Source organism: Staurois parvus, unplaced genomic scaffold, assembly GCF_062004578.1.
Source record: "Staurois parvus isolate SC_StPar_1 unplaced genomic scaffold, SC_StPar_1.0 ptg000124l, whole genome shotgun sequence".
Classification (NCBI taxonomy): Eukaryota; Metazoa; Chordata; class Amphibia; order Anura; family Ranidae; genus Staurois; species Staurois parvus.
The window spans coordinates 3,926,962-3,951,866 of NW_028317920.1; the positions used below are offsets into that span (position 1 = coordinate 3,926,962).

The 24,905-nt window shown below is 43.0% G+C and overlaps 1 protein-coding gene across 2 annotated transcripts in view; it reads right to left on the reverse strand.

Moving 5' to 3' along the window:
• Positions 1-20,818, reverse strand: part of KLF15 (KLF transcription factor 15) — a 41,639-nt gene extending 20,821 nt beyond the window's left edge. Inside the window, exon 1 of one of the 2 annotated variants that reach the window (XM_089672285.1) lies at positions 20,667-20,818. Coding sequence is in view for 1 of the 2 variants with exons in the window: in XM_089672284.1 (XP_089528410.1) it covers positions 20,583-20,609 (27 nt within the window). In the remaining variant the exon portion in view is untranslated. Of the gene's footprint in view, positions 1-20,582 lie in introns of both variants that reach the window. The other variant, XM_089672284.1, reaches the window with a different exon arrangement.
• Positions 20,819-24,905: the final 4,087 nt, after the last annotated feature.

Below are 24,905 nucleotides of genomic sequence, written 5' to 3' on the forward strand. Positions count from 1 at the left end.
CTACGCCACCTCCTCACCGCCTGCTTTAACCTCTAAAGTGCAAACCCACTGCGTCGCGACTACATACATTACTTGCCAATGCCATTTGCATGCCGATGTGATGCAGCCCCTTTTATGTGAGTAAGTAGTGTTCCGCGGGTGGTACTGCCTGTCAAATGCGACATGACGCTTCATTTTTGCTGACGCCACAAAGTGTTGAGTCCTGAGCGTCTCAATGTCCTTGTATCAGGGGCGGACTGACCATTTGGAAACTCGGGCACTGCCCGAGGGCCTGGGATCAGTAGTGGGCCCCATGAGATGCCCCTGGTACCTTTTTCATAGGCTTTTTTGAGTATGGGCAAGGACACAGGGGCCCCATGATCACCTATTGCCCGGGGGCCCCATGAGTTGTCAGTCCGCCCCTGCCTTGTATAGTTGGGGCATTGGGGGTTGGTAAAATGTCTGTTTGTTTGTCTGTATAGACTGATTTTTTTTTCATTATCATTCAGCTGCTGCACCTGCAGGACTCTAAGGAGGAAAGTGGCAGGGTCTGCAACCCTTTAAACTTGATTTCCCTTTGGGAGTATATCACCAAAAAAACATTTTTGTTGCAGGAGATGCAAAAAGTCTGACTTGTATCTTAGTGCAGACGTCTTGGAAAATTAGCAAGCCAATCATAAAGCAGGAAATTACATTTCTGGGGGGCAGTCTGCACAGCATCTGTGTAGGGAACACCTCCAAGTTGCCATATTGCATTGCATTTTACAGAAAATTACAGCACTGCAGATTGAAAGGGAAAGAACATTTCTAATAATATTCAATTACATTATGACTTATGTTGCAGTTTTATATATTATTTATTTTTTTTATTTCCTATGTTTTTTCCCATGAAAGTGGTTACCCTTTAGGTTTTTTTTTTTAACAATTGACCTACAAAAAATTTACAAACTTTTTTGATATTAAAGTGAAAATCGACTGTTGCAGTAAGCAAGCTAATGTGTTTTTCCCACAAAAGTGGTTACCCTTTCATTATTATTTTTTTTTATTTGAACAATTAACCTACAAAAATAAATACAAACATTTTTGATATTAAAACAAAAAAGGACTGTTGCAGTAAGCACACTAATGATATAAAAATCAATCCATCAGTCTACCAACTCAATTGTTCTTTTGTTTTTCTATCCATGTATGACCAGCTTTACACTTACTTTCCATCTGGTAAAACATTTGAGTTCATTTTCTAATGACAAATAGACTATGGGGTTGATTTACAAAAGGCAAATAGACTGTGCACTTTGCAAAGTGCAGTTGCACTCTGCAAGATCAGTTGCGCTCAGTGGCATCCTGAGGCAGGTGCGGGGGGTGCGCGCTGCACCGGGTGACACCTACCACACAGGGTGACACCGGATCCGCTTCACAAAAAGGTAAGTTGTCCAATCCATTATGCTCAATCCGCAGATCCGAACCATCCTGTGGGTATCGTCGGCATGCAACCTATACAGGGTGACACCGGATCCGCTCCACAAAAAGGTAAGTTGCCCGATCCATTATGCTCAGTCCGCAGATCCGAACCATCCTGCGAGGATCGTTGGCATGCAACCTACATGGGGTGACACCGGACCCATTCCACTAAAAGGTAAGTTGTAAAGAAAGCCGACGATCCCCGCAGGATGAATCGGATCTGCGGATTGGGGAGCATAATGGATCAGAATTTGATTCATTATGCTCAATCCGCAGATCCGATCCATCCTGCGGGGATCGTCGGAGGGGGTGTCACCAAGTGTTATCGCACCGGGTGACACCAACCCTAGGGATGCCCGTGGTTGCACGTAAGCTTAGTAAATAAGGGGAAGCTCTGCTGACTTCCATCATCCAATCATGTGCAAGCAAAAATGCACTTTTTTTTTAAATTTCCCTTGCACGTGATTGGGTATTCTTTGCAGAGTGAAGCGCTACCTCATTCACTAAGCCCTGGAGCAACTGCACTTGCAAAGTGCACAGTCTATTTGCCTTTAGTAAATCAATCCCTATGGTCTTTGCAAAGTGCAATTACACTCTGCGAGAGCAGTTGCTCCTCATCTTAGTAAATGAGAGCTCTGATGACTTCCATCATCCAATCATGTGGAAGCAAAAATGCTGTGTTTTTTTTTTTTTCTTGCACGTGATTGGGTATTCTTTGCAAAGTGAAGCTTTACCTCATTTACTAAGCTCCGCAGCAACTACACTTTGCAACGTGCACGGTTTATTTGCCTTTAGTAAATCAACCCCTATGGTCTTTGCAAAGTGCAGTTGACTTCCATCATCCAATGATGTGAAAGCAGAAGTGCACTTTTTTTTTATTTCTCTTGCACGTGATTGGATGATGGAAGTCAGCAGATCTTCTGTTCGTTTACTAAGCTCTGGAGCAACTGCACTTTGCAAAAACCATATTGGTTGATTTACTAAAGGCAAATAGACCATGCACTTTGCAAAGTGTAGTTGCTGCGGAGCTTAGTAAATGAGGTAAAGCTTCACTTGGCAAAGAATACCCAATCACGTGCAAGGAAAATAAAAAAAATAACAACATTTATGCTTGCACTTGATTGGATGATAGAAGTCAGCAGATCTCCTGTTCATTTACTAAGCTCTGGAGCAACTGCACTTTGCAAAGACCATAGGGGTCGATTTACTAAAGGCAAATAGACTGTGCACTTTGCAAAGTGCAGTTGCTCCAGAGCTTAGTAAATGAACAGATCTGATGACTTCCATCATCCAATCATGTGCAAGGGAAATTTTTAAAAAAGCGCACTTTTGCTTTCACATCATTGGATGATGGAAGTCAGCAGATCTTCTGTTCATTTACTAAACTCTGGAACAACTGCACTTTGCAAAGACCATAGGGGTTGATTTACTAAAGGCAAATACACTGTGCACTCTACTGACTTCTATCATCCAATCATGTGCAAGCACAAATGATTTTTTTTTTAATTTTCCTTGTACGTGATTGGGTATTCTTTGCAAAGTGAAGCTTTACCGCATTTACTAAGCTCTGGAGCAACTGCACTTTGCAAAGTGCACGGTCTATTTGCCTTTAGTAAATCAACCCCATTACATGCAGGGCAGGAAGTGGAAGTGCGAGTAAATCCCGCTAACAGAGTCCTGTATAAAAACAGGAATTTTGATCCTTCCTTACTCAACCAAAAACTAAGAAAAAAAAAGTTTTGGCTGGACAACTTATTTTCGTTTTTATTTATTTATTTATTTTTCGTAAAAGCTTCAGCGAGAGTGAATTTCATACTGGAACATTATTCTGGCCACTCGTAGAATCAACAAAAACCTTTCTTTCTGTGATGGGGGACCTGCTGCATGTCAAGCTCTGACTTCTTGGAGCCAGGTTCCCTTTAAGTAAACTGTAGAAGTCATCGCTGTACATCGCAGCCAGGAGAACTCTGAGTACATTCTGTATCGTTACTCCCTTTGGCCCCCCCCAAAAAAAGCGATAAATGAAAGGAGGAATGTCTTGTTAATGAGAAAGCTTGATGCAGGGACATCGGACCGAGCTGGAACTGGCTATCAGCTCCGCGTACAGGGCGAGATTGCTGGCTCCACCGGGGTGCACAGATAAAGGGTCCTTTCTGAGAAAAATTGCGAGCATTACAAGAGTACCAGTCATCCCCCCCCCCATCATATGAGGGCCGTGACTGTGCATGTATGAAAACCCCAGTCATGTTGCCTCCAGCACAGGCCTCAATTCTTCATGCTACACCGCTGCTTCTGAACATGAATAGTCAATGGAGGGTTATAGACGGCCTTAACCCCCCTGTTTCCAGGGTCAGCCTCTGCTGAGTTCAAGGGAAAGTAGAACGCGGTGAAACATCGTTTTCATCTCAACTAGTCAAATGGAAAAAAAGAATCAAGAATTCGCAAAGTCAAAGATCCGTGTGCCCGCGGTGGCTCTTGATCAGCTTATTGTAGCCTCATGGGCATCGTCAATGAAATCTGGGCTCTGATTGGTTGCTGTGCAGCAGCACAAACTGTAGGGGGGAATTTACTAAAACTGAAGCACACAGAATCTGGTGCAGTTGTGCCAATCAACCAATCAGGGTCTAACGGCAGCTTGTTCAACTTGCCCTCCAGAAGATTTACCCCCCTTCCTAACAAGGCCGTTTTTTGTGATATGGCGCTGCGTTACTTTAACTGACAATTGTACAGTCATGCAACGCTGCATCCAAATAAAATTTACGTCTCACAAATAGAGCTTTCTTTCGCTGGTATTTAATCACCTGTGCGTTTTTTATTTTTTGCGCTAGAAACAAAAAAAGACTGACAATTTTGAGAAAAAAACAATATTTTTGACTTTTTGTTATTAAACATGTCCAGTAAAAAATTTTTTAAAAATCACATTTCGTCATAGATTTAGGCCAAATGTATTCTGCGACATGTCTTTGCTAAAAAAAATCCCAATACGTGTAAATTAAATGGTTTACGTGAAAGTAATAGCGTTTACAAATGGCGGTATATATACTAGTAATGGCGGCGATCAGAGACTTGGGAGGAACTGACATCCCCAGTGACACCAATACAGTGATCAGAGCTAATAAAAAGCACTGACACTATACTAATGGCACTGGGCAGGAAGGGGTTAACATCTGGGGCGATCAAAGGGTTAAGTGTGCTGTTTCACCTCATGTGCTCTGTGTGTGCTTCACTGTAAGCACACCGCTTTGTATAGCTGTGCTATGCAGAGACTTACAAAGCAGTGTGCAGGAGCTGACAGGGGAGAGATATGTGTTGTTTATACACAGGTCTCTCCCCCTGTCGGTAATACTCGGCGATCACTGGGTGCCAGCGAGTAATCACCAGCCGAGACCCGGTGATTGACAGCCAAGGCCACGAACGGTGAAGCGGGTAGGGCGCGCTCGTGCCCGCCCCCTGCCCGGAAATGCAAACTCATGTATTTATACATACGTGTTATTTTGCGCACCCCTGTCGCCCTGTAGCAGTATTTCTGCTATAGGGTGAAGGAGAAGTGGTTAATGTGATTCAAAAGGCTCAAGGTTTTTTACCTTCATGTTTTCTGTGCAGCATACACCCCCAGCCCCCCCAACCCTTACCTGAGCCCCCTCCAATACAGGGACGTTCTCGACAACCTCTGCAGTCTGAGGACTCTTCCTCCTCATTGGCTGAGACAGCAACAGGAGCCCATTGACTCACACTTCTGTCAATCACAGCCAGTGAGCCAATGAGAGAGTGGGGGGTGTGGTTGCACGGCAGCTCTATGTGTCTTATGGACGCATAGAGCGGTGGCTGGGGGATGAGCACACAGCGGTGCCCCCCAGGGCGAGCGGCTTTCCCTGGGGGAACTGCTTGAGGGTGGAGGAGCCATGGTGGGGCCCAGAAAGAAGAGGATCGGGGCTTCTATGTGCAAAATCACTGCACAGAGCAGGTAAGTGTAGACATGTCTGATATTTAAAAAAAAAAAACAAAACAGAAAGTTTTAGTGTCACTTTAAGCTTTGACAGAAAGACCTGGAAGCTGATTGGTTACTATGCACAGCTGCACCCGATTCTGTGTGCACCAGTTTTAGTAAATTCCCCCTATAGTCTGTGCTGCTGCAAAGCAACCAATCAGAGCCCAGATTTCACTGACAATGCCTATGAGGCAATAGCCGTCATAGTACACAGATCTGTAATTTGGCGAATTTTGATGATGTTGATCAAATATCAAAAAGAGGTAAAGAAGAATTCCAGGTATGGATATTTTACAGTTTACATTGGTCCAGTTTGTAGCAATGTACCTATGCAGGGCTTTTTTTCTCAGAGGAAAGGTGGTGGAACTCCCCCACCCAAACCTGGCCACGCCCCCATCAAACCCTAGGACCACCCCTTTAGAGAACAGGAATGCAAGTAAAATTTGGGAGGGGCTATAAAAGTAAATGTATGGAATTAACACCGCCCCCCCCCCCACATTAGTAAGAATAGCGAGTAACACTGCCCCCCCCCACATTAGCAAGAAAAGCGAGAAAAATTGTATCGCCGCTCCTTACCTGATGCTGACGATCCGCGCTATGGTAGGATCGACGAGCAGAGGGCGTGATGACGTCAGCGCGCACCGCCGGGTGTACTAAGATACACCTTTCCTATGGGGGTGGCCGCGCGCCCCCGATGTTTACACGCTGGCGGTAGAGGGGGGGGGGGGTGAAGCGTGCATGTCCCCGCTCACCGGCTGTGAGCAGCGGCAGTGACAGGTGCCGGGCACGCGCAAGCATGACATAAACAAGCCGCGTCCGGCACCTGTCACTTTCGCTGCTCTGCATAGCTTGTCAGCTCTGCAGAGGCAGTCGGTGAGCGGGGACAAGAAGAAAAAGGTGGCGGAACGCAGTACCGCCGCGTTCCGGCAGAAAGAAAGCCCTGTACCTATGTATATACCATACCTGCAGGATCCTTCTAGAAGCTGGAAATCACTGTATAGACTCTGCTATTCCAGTGATCTCCACTAGCCTCCAGATCCAGTGCTGAGGGTTTGCCCTGCTGCATTGGGAAAACAGGAGTTCAGCTTTTCTCAACGAAAGCAAAGCATTCTCTGATTGGATCAGTTGGAGAGCATGACGTCACCACGCCACCTCATCCAATCAGACAATGCTTTGCATTCATTGAGAAAATGCAAAGCAATCTCTGAATGGCTCCCGTGCCAAGTGGCCGACCTCCTGTGTTCTTAATGCAGCAGGGCAATGCAGGACGTGGGCTATACCAGAGACCACTGGAGTAGAGGTGACTATACAGTGATTTCCAGCTTCTAGAGGGATCCCACAGGTATGGTACAGTACAAGCTGGACCATTGTAACTATGCAAAAATATCTATACTTGGAATTCTACTCTAAAGTAGATGTAAGCCTTGACTGAATGGCAGAATGTGCTGGATTTACCATTAAGCACAGCAGGCACATGCCTATAGACCAGGAGTTCTCATCTTATTGAGACCAGGTCCCAAGAAATTTTTCCAAAACATTCCATGCCCCAACAGTTAGAAAAAAGTTTTTATATTCTCACAACAAAGTATGGAAATATAAAATATTTAATAAAATGCTGGCAGGCTCTGGATGGGGTGTTGGGGGGATTAGGCTTCTGGAGGGGGTTAGGGAACTCGGTAGTAGATTTGGTGGCCTTGTAGGGATGAGGTTTCTGGAGGGATGTGGGTAATGGGGTCTCTAGAAAGGGTTGTGGGACTCTCCAGGAGGCTGGGGTTTTGCAGGAGCCCTGTGGGAGACTAGAGGACACTGCGGGGACTGGGGTGCACTGTAGTAGGTTGGGGGGCACTGTGGGACAATGTTAGATGTTTGGGGCACTATGGTGGGCAGGAGGCTCTGCAGCAAGCGAGGGGGCCCTGCAAGGGTTGGAATGCACTCTAGGCAGTTGTAGGGAATTGTGGGATGCTCCTGGAAGTTGAGGGTACAATGGAGGGCTGGAGGCTCCGCAGCAAGCTAGGGGGGACTACAATGGATTGCGAGGGGCACTATGGGGGCTGAGAGGTTTCATGGGGCACTGTGGGAGGTTAGGGGAATTGCAGCTGGCTGGAGACTCAGGAGGAAGGAGGCTGTAGCCCAGTAGATGGCCTTGGCCCGATGGTTGAACACCACTGCTATTTACCACAGGGGCAAAGAGGGTGATTTCCCTGTACTAGACGAATAGCACTGCAAATATTTTTTTTAAATACACCCCATAGTGCTAACAGTGTCGAGACAAGGCCCTTTATCATCGAATGTGAAAAGGCCAAAATGCAACCCCCTGAGTCCTGCCCTGTTTGTGCCCTCCCACTAAAGTGCCCAAGGCAGCTGCCTCTTCTGCTTACCCCTCGGGTGTTAATTACCGACTCATCAATAACCAAGTATGATTTGAATGGTTGATATTGGGATGCTGGTAACAGATGCACCTGTTCCTTTTCTAGCAAGCTGCAAATATATTCAGCTCTGAAAACTGGACAAACAAGAACTAATCAGCTGAGCCTCCAATCTGCCCCCCCCCCCCTCCTCCCCAATGCCATGTGTGCTCGTTCCTGAGCTAGAAAGATTGTTCGAATGTTATCAGTGACTTTGAAGTGTTACTTATTAATCAGAGGCATGACCCTACCAGCATGCCATGATCCCGGCTCAGCCAATCTGGATCTCTTGTTCTATGTGACGGGTGGAATTTCATTCCTCCTGTTAGGATACTCTTTTCTCGTTTTCTCCTTAGAAAGGCTGAGAGTGAAAGTCACTCTTCATGAACAGTATGGAGTTATTTATAACATATCCTTTTTGTGATAAACCACATAAATCCCACATAAATCCCAAAAAAATAAAATAAAATTCCACAAATAAAAATAAATTGATGCAATCAAAATTAATACAATTAAATTAAAAATTGTGACCAAATCAAATTCAATCCCAAATATGTCCCAAAATTCAAATAAATCCAAAATGTGTCCAATGCTAAGGTCCCAAATTTTCCACTTCAATCCAGTTGGAAGGAAAATGATCCTAAATGTTCCATGAAAACCTCAAAAAAGTAAAAAGAAAAATCCATAGTGCATTATCTTTTAAAAATATATATAACAACACTCCACTCTGTGCAAATGCAAAACCACTCTAAAAATGGTGCAAAAAAAATAAAAATATATATATATAACTTTCTGTGCAAAAATTATATAAATATATATTTATTATTTAAATAAATAAATAAACCCAAAACGTGACAAACTCCGTGGACACTTCAATCACATATACACTCTGTGATCCAACCAGTTGTGAATTGTGATACTAGGTACTATTACCCTCTAAATCCAGCCAATATTGATACTAGGTACTATTACCCTCTAAATCCAGCCAATATTGATACTAGGTACTATTACCCTCTAAATCCAGCCAATATTGATACTAGGTACTATTACCCTCTAAATCCAGCCAATATTGATACTAGGTACTATTTCCCTCTGGGAGTTATTCTCAAGCATAGGCTATCTTATGGAATCCATATCTTTCCATTCCTTCCTTCAGGGGTACTCCTCCAAAGTCCTCATAAAGATAAGAAGGCTCTTAGGCAGAATTCAAACCATAGAAACAAATTTATTCATGACTTACATTAAAAGAAAGGAACTTCCAGCTCACAGCATTGTTCCCTCAATGGCTCTGTACTGGCTGAACAAACATTTGGTTGAAATCCATGTGTAAACAACCAACAAAATGGCCACGGCGACAGGACCAGGACCAGGGGCGGACTGACCATTCGAGCACTCGGGCACTGCCCGAGGGTCCGGGGTCAGTAGGGGGCCCCTTGAAATGCCCCTGGTACCTTTTATAGGCTTTTTTGGGTGTGCTTTGAGTGTGGGCAAGGATACAGGGGCCGCATGATCCCCTATTGCCCAGGGGCCCCATGAGTTGTCAGTCCGCCCCTGATCAGGACAGAAGTGAAATCCCCCTGCGCTTAATGGGAACCTATATAACAAAAAGCAGCTGACACCCTATCCTATACCTATAGGTGTGACACAAAAATAAAATATATATAAATGGTGTAGCGCTAAAGACCATCAATATATGAACAAATAACATGCAAAAAATGTTTTAAATACATAAATGAATAAATAAGTGATAGATCCGCCAGAGATCTAAAGCATATTGATAAGTGTCACAAATTGTGATAATAGTGAATACATCAACTAGGTCCCAAATGTTGGACCCAAATATAATGTGAATAACACCCAATCCCAAATGGGATGTTCACACACAAACAAAGTGACTTACAAAGTGAATCCCAAAATGCGGGATTATTATTATTATACAGTATTTATATAGCGCCAAAAGGTTTGCTCAGCGCTGTACAATATAGTGGGGGACAGAACATGAGACAATACAGTAACAGTACAATACACGAGGGGTTCGAGGGCCCTGCTCCTTGGAGTTTACAATCTAGGAGATGGAACTACTGTATGTATCAAATTGACAAGTGCTAGTTGATGTATTCACTATTATCACAATTTGTGACACTTATCAATATGCTTTAGATCTCTGGAGGATCTATCACTTATTTATTCATTTATGTATTTAATATATTTTTTGCATGTTATTTGTTCATATATTGATGGTCTTTAGCGCTACACCATTTATATAAATTTTATAGTTCTGTCTGGGCTGCCGTATTCTTAGTACAGCAGATCCATCGCTTGTAAAAATTTTGAAACAAAAAAACTTCAAACACGTTAGGCTTTGTTGACACTTGTTGCATTGTGGAAACGTGTGCGAAATTGCATGCTTTCCTGCAATGCACAAAAAAATGCTGCTCTTTTACAGACTTGCAGCAGTGCCAATAATTCTTAATGGTACCCCCAAGCATCTCACACTACAGCACATGTACTATGCATTTTGGTATGGCATGATTTTTAAAATGGCGCAGGCACCTTTTTTCCGTGTTTTTTGGCAGCCCTAATTGCAGCGTGCAGAGGCACGCAAAAAAGTGTGCACGCTCAGCCGCATCTTCATGGTGAGAACAGAGCCTTACAGCAGATCCTCACCCTAAGCCACAACTACAGGTGCAACGAAGCATGGGCACATTTCCATATGTCACTTGTAGGGTAGGATGCCCCACATAGGTTGTACAATCTTCTGTGGATTTACCAAAACCACAATTCATTTAATTAATATCAAATCAGGCAAGCCCTTACACATACATAGATGATAGATGGTCCAGTGGAGGTTGTACAATCAGATTGTATAGTGTATGATCAGCTGGGCACTCAGTTTGCTGTATCACAGCCAGGGGTGGACTGACAACTCATGGGGCCCCCAGGCAATAGAGGATCATAGGGCCCCTGTGTCCTCGTCCACACCCAAAAAAGCCTATGAAAAAGCCAATGAAAGGTACCAGGGCATCTCATGGGGCCCCCTACTGACCTCGGGCCCTCGAATGCTCGAATGGTCAGTCCGCCCCTGATCACAGTCTTTACTTGCAATGTGGCTCTTTGCAATGGCTTATCAACAAAGCCCCAAAATACCTTCCTTTTGCATTGTGGGTAATGAAATTAACCCGCAGATATGCTAATATCATCATCTGATCCACTTGACAAGTGTTTGTTGTGTATATTCCTGCATTTAAGAGGCAACTTGCTGGATCAGAGATGGAAAACAGGAATTGCAGACACCCAGCTGTGGAAGGGCGATGTTCCCTTTAAATCATCCCAAATGTCTTTTGACTCTAGATTCTGGAGGCAATTAACATTTTTGTGTTTGTCAGGATCCATAACAGGAGGACAAAAATTACTTTCATCTGATATTCTGCAATTTCTCCAATTGGGGATCACACAGATAGCAGCTGCTATACGGGAATCGATCATGGTAAAGGGTAATGTATAGTAAATATAGAGAACTGAACGAAGAGTAGCTTCAGCTGTGTCATATGACACATGCACCCTGTCTTACTGCTTGCCTATAAAGCTAATCATTTTTTTTGTTGAGCCTGTGATGTGTGCAGAAAAAAATAAACATCAAGAAAATTAAAACAGTGCACAGGGTGTGTCAGAGATCCCCTCCCAGTGAAGAAGAGCCCTTCCTTTACACCCCAGGGGTGCAAGGCTTCTGATAGGGGCAAGGACACCCTGGTCCAACTTGCCAAAAAACCTTGTTACCAGCCAGAGTCAACCACAAAGTACTAGGTGAGGGCTCTCCCAAAGAGAGACTTCCCCCAAGGGGCCAATGTGTGAGAAAATGGCACCTTGGCCCCTAGCCAAAAGGCCTTGTGGACTCCTCTCAATGTGGCTAGCCAAAGCCAATCTCCAAGTAGTAGGGGAGGATTCTCCTGCAGAAATAGCCGTGTCCTCTCCCTTCCTTCCCAAGACAGTGGAGCAGGGCCACATATCCTCCCCCTAGCCCTCACCCTTCAGGGCAGGTTTTTTTTTCTACTTTTCTTTTTTCGAGCTGATGGTGTCCAAAAATAGACGTTAAGTGAACCAAAGAAGGGCATGTAAAACACACATAAAAAAACGTACAGGGTTTGTTGCTGGTCGCCTACCGAAGAGGAAGGACCTTCCCTGACCCTCCATAGCACGAGGCTCTGGAAAAGATCAAGGACACCTATAGGCATATAAAATGTGTGTATCATAGATATAACTATATATACAGACAACATCACCTTGTTACAGCTTGCCAAAAGCCCTGGCAGACCCATCTCAATGTGATCAGCCAAAGCCTACCACAGAGTACTAGGTGAGGGCTCTTCCAAAGAGAAGACCCCCCAAGATAAGGAAGGAAGGAACCTAACCACATCCTCCCCCTAGACTTCAGGGTGGTCCAAGGACCCACACCCTTCCATTTAGTGGAGTGAAAAAAAACACACAAAAAAGTAGTGACAAACACATGGAAAGAAAATATAAGGTGCCAGTGTGCAAGACAATGGCTAAGCCTTGCAGCCTGGTAACAAAAAATTGCCCTGGTCTTGGCCAAAATTCCTAACCCATGAGGTGAAATGCATAAAAAATTAGTGGTGTTGTGGACAGTTTCACAGAGTGGGGTCCCAAACCTATAGTGTTACTCTGTCACTCCTAGGTCACCACTCCCATAACAAATAGCCCAATCAAAGGTCATCTCCACCAAAACTATTACTTTTTGGATGATACCAATATAATTTTGCCTTCTTTTTAAGTATACTTTATGTCCTGCCGAAATTAGGGCACCATTTTGCAGTCTTGTCGGTTGAATGAATCTCATGTTGGCTTATTATAACCCTTGGAGACTCCAGTGATAAGATCTACCAACCAGCATTCCAAATTCCACCTACCTATCTTCCATGTTGTGGTGTCCATCTCACCCAATGGATTCACCACAATGCAAAATAAACAGATAATTTTGGAATCCAACCATAATACTTTCACATCTCTAGTGTGGCTTTGTGGGAGATACACAAACTATGGCAAGGAAATCTCACCACCGAGGTTCCCAAAAGTTATAAAAAATCAGAGGCTCAATGTACTCAGTAATACCCACCCAAAAATGGAGAGATTGGTTTTGAAAGGCATTGACACTTAAATGCTACAGGGTCCTGGTACATGCAAGTGTCCATTTTGTCCTTTTTGTTGTGCATTTGCAATAAATAAGATATGGTCAGGTTTGGTTCATTTTAAGAATGAACAAGCTTATGACCACTGGGGTGAGACCAAAATTTGACTTTTACCGGAAGTATGTAAATGTAAATAACATTACAGCAGTCTATATCTCTAGATCTAGTTTATGTTTAGATGCGTGCTTTTCTTACTGAAGGTATCCTCTGCTTATGCAATTGTCTTAGTTTGAATTGTCAATTGACAAGTTTCCTTGTAGGCTGTATTGCCTACGGGAGGTTGTAACATCACAAACACCTGAATGAAGAAAACACTGTGTCATTATTCTGAAATACCGCAAAGCAGAGAGGACATTGTGCATCCTTTTTGTTGAGAATTTACAACTCTCTGAACACAGAGCCTGGATAAACAACTGAATAACCAAAGTTATTTCATTAGGCTTTAGCATGAGTTGGAGAGCTAATGTTCTTTAACAAAATGGCTGTTGTTCCCTCTCTGGTCTACAGTCTAGCTGTTGCTCAAGACTAAGTCTTTATAGGATGGGCTTCATATTGACACAGTTTGATCTATGCCCTCAAAAAAATGGGTGTACTAAGGACATATTGCTATTGCAATATTGATATTTTATACAGGAAATGCAATGGGCACAACTTTTGGCTTATCTCTACAGAGCAGACACACTATTTGTTCAATAACCTATGTGAGTTTGAACCAGAAGGAGCACCAAACACACGTGATAAGAGCCTAGCTATGTATTTTATTAATGTAGGTGCTCTTTTTGGTTCAAATACTTATAGATTACTCAACCCTGGTGAACACGTTGATTGGGAAGACCCCTGCTTGAAGGAAAGCTTCCGCACCAAGGCTGTTTTAGGCCCAACTAAAGACTTTCTAATAACTACAAAATAACTTGTATCCAGTGCCTTGCACCTACCCCAGTTGGAACACTATTTGGGCGGACTGTGCAGTTGCATGGGGGCCTTTAGGGATTTTGGAACCCAGTTGCACAAAGTGGGGTAGGGCAATTTCTGGGACCCTCACCTGCTGTTCTACAGGATTTGGAACTGCTCCTGTCTAGGTTGGGTGGGAACTAGGAATCATTCGTCATGATGGCCAAACATCACAAATTTAAATATCTTCAATCTTATGGAAAAAGTGTCCAGTTTAACATGAATAACTACTACTGGATAAGTGACCAGCTATGTCTATGAAGGTCCTCTGTTATCCAGCTCATGGTTGAGCTAGCAGTAGTTGGTCAGATTCAATTGGACTTTTTTCTGTAATGTTGAAGATATTTGTGGGTCAGAGAAGTTACAAAATGCCTTCAACATTAGGGAAAATGCCCAGCTGAATGTGAGCAACTGCTACTAGATAAGTGCACAGCTAAGTCTTTGAAGGTTCTCATTTGTCCAGGTCATGGTAGACCTAGTTGGTCGCATTCACCTGGACCTGTTCTGTAATATTGAAGATATTTTGTGGTTTGGAGAAGGTACAAAATGTCTTCAACCTTATGTAAAAGTATCCAGTCTAACATGAATAACTACTACTAGATTAGTGACCAGCTATGTCTATGAAGGCTCTCTGTTATCCAGCTCATGGAAGAGCTAGAATTATTTAGTCACATTCAGCTGGACTTGCTCTGTAATGTTGCAGGCATTTTGAGGCTTGATGAAGCCATGAAATGCTTTCAACATTACAGAAGTCCAGTTGAACGTGACTAACTACTAGTAGATAAGTGAAAATCGAGCTACCATTATACAACCTTTACCTGTAGCTCACCTTGTTAAGGGTTAACTATAACAAGGGTAACTAAGGCACAGAAACACTACTCATGCCCCAGGCTTTTGCATTCCACAACTGCTATTCTGGAATTCTTCATCTAATCCTCCTTACAAAACTTCTGCCATTGAAAATGAATCTGCCACAAACTGTAGTCTGTACTGGACCAAGTTCACATACCTCTCTTATTAAAATAGGAATGGAAGAATGAAGAGCACAGGCCAAATTCTAATGTTTGTGAAGGTTTTCGAGGGTCTGTTTGAATTTTTGACACATTGCTGGGTGCCTGCACCATGCTGCTACAGATGTTGGTCTGTTAGTCTAAGCGGACATCTGTCCAAATGTTGGGACACTGTGCTCACCGCAAGCTCTGTTCTAAACCATGCAGCAAAGATCTAAACTTCTACAGATGGACTTGCCTACCTCTAAATAGTTCATGTGCTCCAATTCAGGAACTGTAAGTTGTATCCAACCTGACTGTTAGCGGGCAGCCAAAAAAAAAAAATTGTATCAAGAATCTTTGGACGCATTTGCAGCAAGTGATAATAAACAAGTGTTTTTGAAAATCCAAAAACTGTTTTCCATGCTTCAAAGTATATTTAAATGTCATGCAGTCTGGGAAGGTTCTCTTTTCCCCAGTCATGATAGAAAGGAGTCAGTTGGAATTGAAGAAATATCTTGGATAAACTGTGTAACGTCTTACTTTAACCTCCCTAGCGGTCTGATTATGTCCATATTTCTGTGCTCAAAGCGGTACATTTTTTTTGCATGGAAATATGTTTTTTTTTTATTGTAGGCCTGTAATTTTTAGGAATAACTCACTGAAATCTGTCCGAACAAGAGTCTAGTAAACATCCCAGGGATGATACAATTTGAAACACAAAATCATAAATTATAATTTAATAAATAATCATAAAAAATTATAAAATAATAATAATAAATTTAATTCAATAATATAATCAAAACAAAAACACTGAAATTTGAAATATAGCGCCAAGTTCGCACATCACTGAGCAAAATCGCAAAATCGTTTTCAGTGTCTGATGAGGAATTTCCCCCACAAATCATTATCACTCAATTCTGCAAGTGGTTCTGATTTACTATCGCTGTTCTCTAGCCGGGATAAAACCGCTTTTGACCTAAAGGGACGCTTTTTGGACGCCATGGACGTTTCTCAGTTTTCAGGCAGAAAGAACAGTAAAAATACAGGCAGGGCGCAGGACAAAGCACTCGGGACAAAATGTATGTGAAATGGTTTGATACAGGAATGGTATACTATGTGATTTTAGTGAATGTCACTTTTTGTCATTTTCAAATTTCCCGCCAGTTCCGTCCCCCGTACGTCCCGACGTCGCAGGGAACGGAACCCAGATGACAGATGCCGGCATCCGCCGGAGGACATTACAGGGGACACTGCAGGAGGGACATCGCGGGAGCGCAGGACAAGGTAAGTCAAGAAGAGATCCCGGAGCAGCGCCACATGGTAAGCCCGAGTGTAGCTCGGGGTTACCGCTTGTGGTACTGAAACTTTACCCCGAGCTACACTCGGGATTACCGCAGGGGGGTTACTTAATTGCAGGCATTTGTATAAGTGGCACATTGCTTTCCATATATTGTACATTCATATCAGTCCCTGTCGTCAAGGAGTTTACAATCTAAGATCCCTATCTCACAAAGACATGTGTTTTTCATTATGATTAGTTTTTTGGCAGAAAATTTCATTTTCAGAAATTCGGATGTATCGGAATCTCCGAATAGACATAGCAATGAATGTCAACCAATCCAAAAAAAAAAAAGGTTATAACGAAATTAACCGATGCATTAGTTTCATTCAGATAATGTCACAGGATGCAATAGTAGTTCGGGCCCATGGGGAAATGAACTCAATTTTCCAATTTCTTTTGATAATTCAGATTTGGATAACAAATGGATCTGAATTTTGTTCCATTCGTTAACGCGGATGCACATGACGCCAGTAGATATTATCCAATAAGCTCATGCCATTTCGCTTGGTGGATTGGACTAGCGTCTGAAAATATTGAATCCTTCCAATTCTAATCTGTCCAATTCGATGATATATTGAATATATAGCAATCTTCCGGAAAAACTGCAACATTTTTCAAATCCACCTGAACCAACAAACATAGGAAACAAATGCCAGAGATATGAAATGAATTCTGAAAACAAATCGGTTCAAAATAACGAATATGATGAAAAAAAAAATCTTCAATGAATGAAGCAATAAGTTTCCAGCATACACATGTCTAATCTCACATGCACACTATGGCCAGGAGACAATGAACCTACCAGCTTACCCTTGGTGTTTTAAAGGAATGCATGCAAACTCCATGCAGGCAGTGTAAGCATTGGCATTCAAATTAATGACCCTGCTGCTGGAAGGCAGGAGTGCTAGCCACTAAGCTGCCATATCTTCGACATTACAAATCAAGTCCAATTGAATGTGACCATCTACTGTTAGCTAAATGTCATGCTGGTAATCTCTTCTTTTTTGAAGTCACAGGCAATATATCTTGCAATACTGCGGATCGCTCAAAACTTTCATTGAGCAGGTGTGAAAAAAAAAAAAACCTTATCTGAAATGTATCCGTCTAGTAACATACATAACAAAAATAGTTTGTGCTGCAAGAGAAAGGATCTTTGCATCTGCAAATGTTTAAAAAATGGACAAAAATCAAAACGTTTTTCAGGATCTAGAAAAGTTTCTCCAGTTCTCAGCTGGCCTTAGATGAAACGCCTTTAATTTGGCCCTAGGGCACATACTCCCTGCCGCTAATCTCGCTGTTATTAAACGCATGTGAAAAAGGACCACAAGTGACTCCGTGTTGATTATGTGTTGCTGGGGCCTCCCTGATACAGGCTTTTCACATTTGAATCCCTTTATCAAACTTGTGTCGAATTGATACTGCAATCATAAAAAAAAAAATTTAAAAAAACATAACTTGTTCAGAGATAGAGCACATAATAAAGTACACTAAAAATGCCAGGTGTGAAAAAAAACTGAAAAAAGGAACAGAATGCCAATACAAAACTTGAATGACGCTGCGTGTATAACACTTTTACTCGACCATATACAACTGCCAAAGTGCAAATTCTGATGAGATTTTCTGTTTATGATTAAAAAATGCTGTCAAGTTTTAACTTGACTTTGACTGTTGTCCTGTTAAATATTTGTTAATAGAATACGGCAGCTTCTGCTCAAATCTGACTATTCTAAGAATGTGACTGAATATCAGATAACTCAGAACAGCTGCGGAACTGAACATTTTTTGCGTAAATCCCAAGACAAAGCGGCGTAGCGGCTTGGAAGGGGTTAAGCGGCGGCAGTGTTACGGTTAAGGCAGATTAGCCTTGGTGCTGTTTGTGAATGGCTCATTGTGCAGCCTGTTATTGAGTGGTTTAGCTGCTGTACTCTACTCCCCTCTCTCTGGCCTCTAGTACTGCACATGACCGATAATAACCCTCCTTCCCCCTCCCTTCCAGCTCATACTGTCAACATTCTCCACAACAGCTCTGCCACCCAGTCGCCTCTCAGTGCTGCCACCAAGGGTACTAGTGCCTGGCACTGCCAGAGTTAAATCCCCCCCCCCCCTCATTACACATAGAACAAATGCAACACAACGTATTGAACTTATTGATCCAGTGGATGTATGGCCAATATCTGGTTATATAATACCTACCAGTATATTATTGATCATTTCATTACTATTTATAGACTTGTAGAAGATACAAACAATCAGATGTATTCCGTAAATGTAGAGTGTCAGAAAGAAGACGTGTAACATTTATATCAGCCGAGATATTCATATATCGTTATAGAGTTCAGCAAACTATAGATGGTCATTATCTGCAGAATCTATTATGATGATGATGATGATTATTATTATTATTATACATGATTTATATAGTGACAACAACATGAGGGCGGAGAATACACTTACAATACAATTCAATACAGGAGGAATCAGATATACTCAATCAATCTATTTCTCCATCTTCTATCAATCAATCTATGTATCTATCTATGTATCTGTCTATCTATCTATCTATCTATCTATCTATCTATCTATCTATCACATTTTTACCTATCTCTCCATTTTTTATCAATCAGTATATCTCTTAATCCTATATTAATCAATTTATGTATCTATTTATGTATCTATCTATTAATCTATCTTCTATCAATTATTGTATCTATCTATCTATCTATCTATCTATCTATCTATCTATCTATCTATCTATCTATCTATCTATCTATGTATCTATCTATATATCCATCTATCTATCTATCTATCTATCTATCTATCTATCTATCTATCTATCTATCTATCTATCTATCTATCGGTCTGTCTGTCTGTCTGTCTATATATCTATCTACCTTTTTAATCTATCATCTATATTTTTCTATCTATCTATCTATCTATCTATCTATCTATCTATCTATCTGTCTTCATACACACACAATCTACAATGCACTCTTTGGAATCTATTTACCAATGTTTTCATCCAAAACTCAGACATTTTCCTAACTGAATAATAGGTGACTAATGTCAGAATCTTCCGGGAACATTGTGTGAATCATGGGAGAACACATTGGTAAACAGACTTTTTAATCTTGGGGAAAAAGGCATGAATCATGGGTGAAAGTTGTGTAAATCTTGGTTGAAAACACCACAAATGTACCCCAATGATAACATATTTATATATAAAAAATAATATTGCTGAACTAAACCCAAACCTTGCAAAAAAAAGGTTGCTAAATTTTTTTTAGAGGTAAGTTATATATTTAAGGATACGTGGATAAATATGTCAATATATACAGAAAGTGTGTATGTGTGGACTGATGGATCGATAGATAGATAGATAGATAGATAGATAGATAGATAGATAGATAGATAGAGAGAAGAGAGAGAGAGAGAGAGAGAGAGAGAGAGATAGGAGATAGATAGATAGATAGATAGATAGATAGATAGATAGATAGATAGATAGATAGATAGATGAGAGAGATAGATAGATGGAAGGATAGATAGCAGATTGATTGATTGATTGATTGATTGAAGATGTACAGATATGTAGAAAAATAGATAGATAGATAATTGTGAGATAGATAGATAGATAGATAGATAGATAGATAGATAGATAGATAGATCAATAGATAGATAGATAAATACAGATATTTATAAATTATATATTATTAAATAACGATATTTACATCTATCTATCTATTGATCTATCTATTGATCTATCTCATATCTATCTATCTATCTATCTATTTATCTAGCTCACAATTATCTATCTATCTATCTATCTATCTATCTATCTCTCTATCAGGATGTAACATTCTATATTCTTCTATGTCATATATGCATGTGAAACTCAATGCTGTCACAAAGTAGGTCACCCTATAGAAGGGAATGCAGCCCCTGTCATTCTATAGGACGTGTATAGTAAACAAACTCTCTCCTGTCTTATGAAGAACTAAATAATTTCAAACAATACAAATAAAAAGACACCAAATCCTCCTGCATAGACCTGCACCATGCTGTGCTAGAGTGTAAATAGATTCAATAGACATTTACATAAACAGATAATAGAACATTTTGTATCCATGATTACCTTGTTTGACAACAAAGCATCCTTTGCAGAAAGGACAGACCTACAAGGTACAGAATTGCAATTCTGTGCTATCCAAAAAGATTTGTTTTTATTGCATCCAAAAATTAATAGACCCCCCCTCCTCCCCTTACCCAATGTAAGCAGCAGAAGGTCACCATATGCTAGGCAGAGAAGTGCAGATGGATCCCAGAATATCCTGCAATCCTGCTCTTTACCTGCCAGTCCAGAAACCCAGCAGATCCCAGAGAATTAGCCGACGGCTATGAACTTGACCCTTAGCTTGTCCTTGGTGGCCAGTGGCAGTCGCAGGGACAGCAGTACCACTCACCCTCACTGTGAGCCTGCAGATCAGGAATACTACTTGGGATCATCACATGACTGTGTATGGATCAGGGAAGGCTTGTAGAAGGCTCGACCGCAGCTCGGCGACTCATTGGCTCCCAGGGCCCCTGGGGGCGTGGCTTGGGCTTTTGTCGTCAATGAGAGTTTTGTGCTCCCCCCTCCTTTTCTTTTTAGCCTTGCTTTGTAGCCAAGAAATGTACAAGAATGTTTCCTTTCTGCATGCCCCAGGCATGTGACCAGGGATCGTCTTCGCCGCGCTCTACGCTCCGGCTTGCCGCGTGTCGGAAAAAGAGAGCATGCAAAAATAAAAAAGTACGCGTCGCCTGCACCACATTGAAAGGACACTCCAGTCATACTTTGGGGATGAATTACTAAAGGAGTAGAGGCTGTTTATGTTGCCAGGGGCGGACTGACAACTCATGGTGCCCCCCAGGCAATAGAGGATCATGGGGCCCATGTCCTTGCCCAAACTCAAAAAAGCCTATGAAAAAGGTACCAGGGGCATCTCATGGGGCCCCCTACTGACCCCGGGCCCTCGGGCAGTGCCCCAGTTTCCAAATGGTCAGTCTGCCCCTGTATGTAGCTTTGTGAATAAGGATGGATTCGCTGTTTTGGGTATTTGATCGATGCACTGTCCATTGAAATGAACAGAAACACAGTGGCTAAGTGGTTAGCACTTCTGCCTGACAGTACTAGGGTCATCGGTTCGAATTCTAACCACAATACTAGCTGCATGGAGTGTGCATGCTCTCCCTGTGTGGGTTTCCCTTGGGTACTCCGGTTTCCTCCCACATGAATGTGTGTATGAATGTACGTTAGTCTAGGTCGGGTGTCTGCAACCCGCGGCTCCAGAGCCGCATGCGGCTCTTTTTCACCTTGGCTGCGGCTCCGGAGCACACTGCCCACCAGGTGACAGGCAATAGGGCAGCAATGGGCAAACTACGGCCCGGCGGACCTTTTAATCCGGCCCACGGAGCTAGGCTCCCGCTAGGCTCCTCTCACAGTCCGCCCTGAAGACCGGTGTAGCATGAAAATCTGTCTCCTATGAGGATCTGTCCCCCTCTACGTATTTGCGCATGTGCCGGAGATCGCCGATCGGCTGCTAATGCCTGAAACTGGCACATGCGCAGATACGTCGAGGGGGACAGATCCTCATAGGAGACAGATTTTCATGCTACACCGGAACGGCGCGGGAACACGGCGAGAGGAACGCGCGGAGCAAAGGTAAGTGAATTGACACGGGGGACTTAATATGGGGGATGAATTAATATGGGGGATGAATTACTATAGGGGGGATGAATTACTATATGGGGGATGAATTACTATATGGGGGATGAATTACTATGGGAGATGAATTACTATATGGGGGATGAATTACTATATGGGGGATGAATTACTATGGGAGATGAATTACTATATGGGGGATGAATTACTATATGGGGGATGTATTTTCAGTTTTAAAAATGTGGCTCTCAAAATAAATTTCAATCGTGGTTTTGGCGAGATTTGGCTCAGTTGAAAAAAAAGGTTGCCCACCACTGGTCTAGGTTCACATTTATGCATTTCCGTTGAATTTTGCAGAAATGTACTACAGTCCATTTAACATGATTTCCTATGGGACAGGTTCACATCTCCGCATTTTCACCACCCGGTGCGTTTCTTGGAAAGGGTCAGGGACTTTTTTAAAAGCAAAACATTATTATTTTTATTATTATACAGGATTGCTTAGTTTGCTTAGCGCTTTACAATATAACGGGAGACAATACAGCAACAATACAGTTCAATACAAGAGGGATAGGAGGGCCTGATCCTTACAATCTAGGAGGGAGGGGCTAGTGGTACAAAAGGTAGTAACTGTGGGGGATGGACTGGTTGGAGGAGTAAAACATTCCATTATTAGCTGAGGGCAGGATAGGCTTCCCTGAAGAGAGAGGTTTTCAGAGATCGCCTAAAAGTGAGCAGAGTAGGCGACAGGCTGATAAATTGGGGTAGAGAGTTCCAGAGGATGGGGGAAGCTCTGGAGAAGTCCTGGAGATGAGCATGGGAGGAGGAGACAAGGGAGCTAGAGAGTATGAGGTCGTGCGAGGAGCGAAGAGTACGGTTTGGGTGATATTTAGAGACAAGTTCGTTGATGTCATTTGGGGCAGAGTTATAAATGGCTATATATGTTATTGTTAATGATCTGAATTTTATCCGTTGGGAAATGGGAAGCCAGTGGGGGGATTGGCAGAGAGGGGTGGAGGACACTGAGTGGAGGCCAGTGGAGGGATTGGTAGAGAGGGTTGGAGGACACTGAGTGGAGGCCAGTGGAGTAATTGGCAGAGAGGGATGGAGAACACTGAGTGGAGGCCAGTGGAGTGATTGGCGGAGAGGGGTGGAGGACACTGAATGGAGAACAGTGGAGGGATTGGCAGAGAGGGGTGGAGGACACTGAGTGGAGGTCAGTGGAGGGATTGGCAGAGAGGGGTGGAGGACACTGAATGGAGAACAGTGGAGGGATTGGCAGAGAGGGGTGGAGGATACTGAGTGGAGGTCAGTGGAGGGATTGGCAGAGAGGGGTGGAGGACACTGAGTGGAGGCCAGTGGAGTGATTGGCGGAGAGGGGTGGAGGACACTGAATGGAGAACAGTGGAGGGATTGGCAGCGAGGGGTGGAGGACACTGAGTGGAGGTCAGTGGAGGGATTGGCAGAGAGGGGTGGAGGACACTGAATGGAGGCCAGTGGAGGGATTGGCAGAGAGGGGTGGAGGACACTGAGTGGAGGCCAGTGGAGTGATTGGCGGAGAGGGGTGGAGGACACTGAATGGAGACCAGTGGAGGGATTGGCAGAGAGGGGTGGAGGACACTGAGTGGAGGCCAGTGGAGGGATTGGCGGAGAGGGGTGGAGGACACTGAATGGAGGCCAGTGGAGGGATTGGCAGAGAGGGGTGGAGGACACTGAATGGAGGCCAGTGGAGGGATTGGCAGAGAGGGGTAGCAGACACTGAAAGGTTGGTAAGATGAATGAGTATTTGGGTCTATAGACTTCAATGGAGATGCTGCAGAAAAGCATGTAGTGCATTTTTGATGCGTTTCGATGAGTTTTCGATGCGTTTTGCATTTTATTCTGCCCAGCAGCAAGTTGGAAAGAAAAATGCAAAACGCATCAAAAACGCAGGTGCAATAACGCAAACAGCACTGCAGAAACGGATCAAACGCAAACTGCATAGGTGTGAACCTAGCCTAAGGGACCTCAGATTGTACACCTTTTGATGGTTAGGGACTGATGTGAATATACAATATATAGGTGAAGTGCTGCATAAATTGACGGCGCTATAGAAGTACCTGTAATACAAAAAAAATAAATGGAAATGCATGTGTTGAGACATGTACAAATGCATGTCATGAAACCCATCCTAATGCATGTGGACGCATGCCATGAGACACCTTGATTTTGGGGAAGATTTACTAAGGCTAGGTTCGCACCCAGTGGTGTATTTAGGTTTTGTGCTGTCCTAGGCAACACAAAAATTGTCTGCCCCAACGGACACTAACCAACACCACCCCCCCTTCCCCCTCCTGTGGAGATAGTCTGACATTGACCAACAACACCCCTGCCCCCCACTTGGGAGAGCCTTCCACTACCCCCCCCCCCCCGGCATTAGAGAGAAAGACACTCATCTTCAAAGCTCCGGATATCCCTGGGAATGGGAGTCAGGCTCTACATACACCATCAAGCAGCCCACAGCCTCTCCTGGATCCCACCTCGTTCCCATGGCACGCGTGTCCCTTCTGTCATCCCTTCTGCTGAGTGGAGGTGCTGCCCCCCTGAAAAATGCCGCCCTAGGCAAGTGCCTTGTTTGTCTTGTGGTAAATACTCCCCTGTTCACACCTATGATCCCTTTCTGCAGTGTGTTTTGCATTTTTGCACAACGTGTTAAATTTTGTCCAGTCCATTTTTGGGGTTTTGCTTGGAATGTGTCAAATTCAGCTTTTTCTTTCTCCACTTCTTTGTGTCACCAATACAAACAAAAGTAATAAACATGAGAATGCCGAAACATTTATAATTGCAACAATGTACTGGGCGAAGTGGTGCATTATCTGACAGAAATGCAGGGGTGCCAATATTTTTGT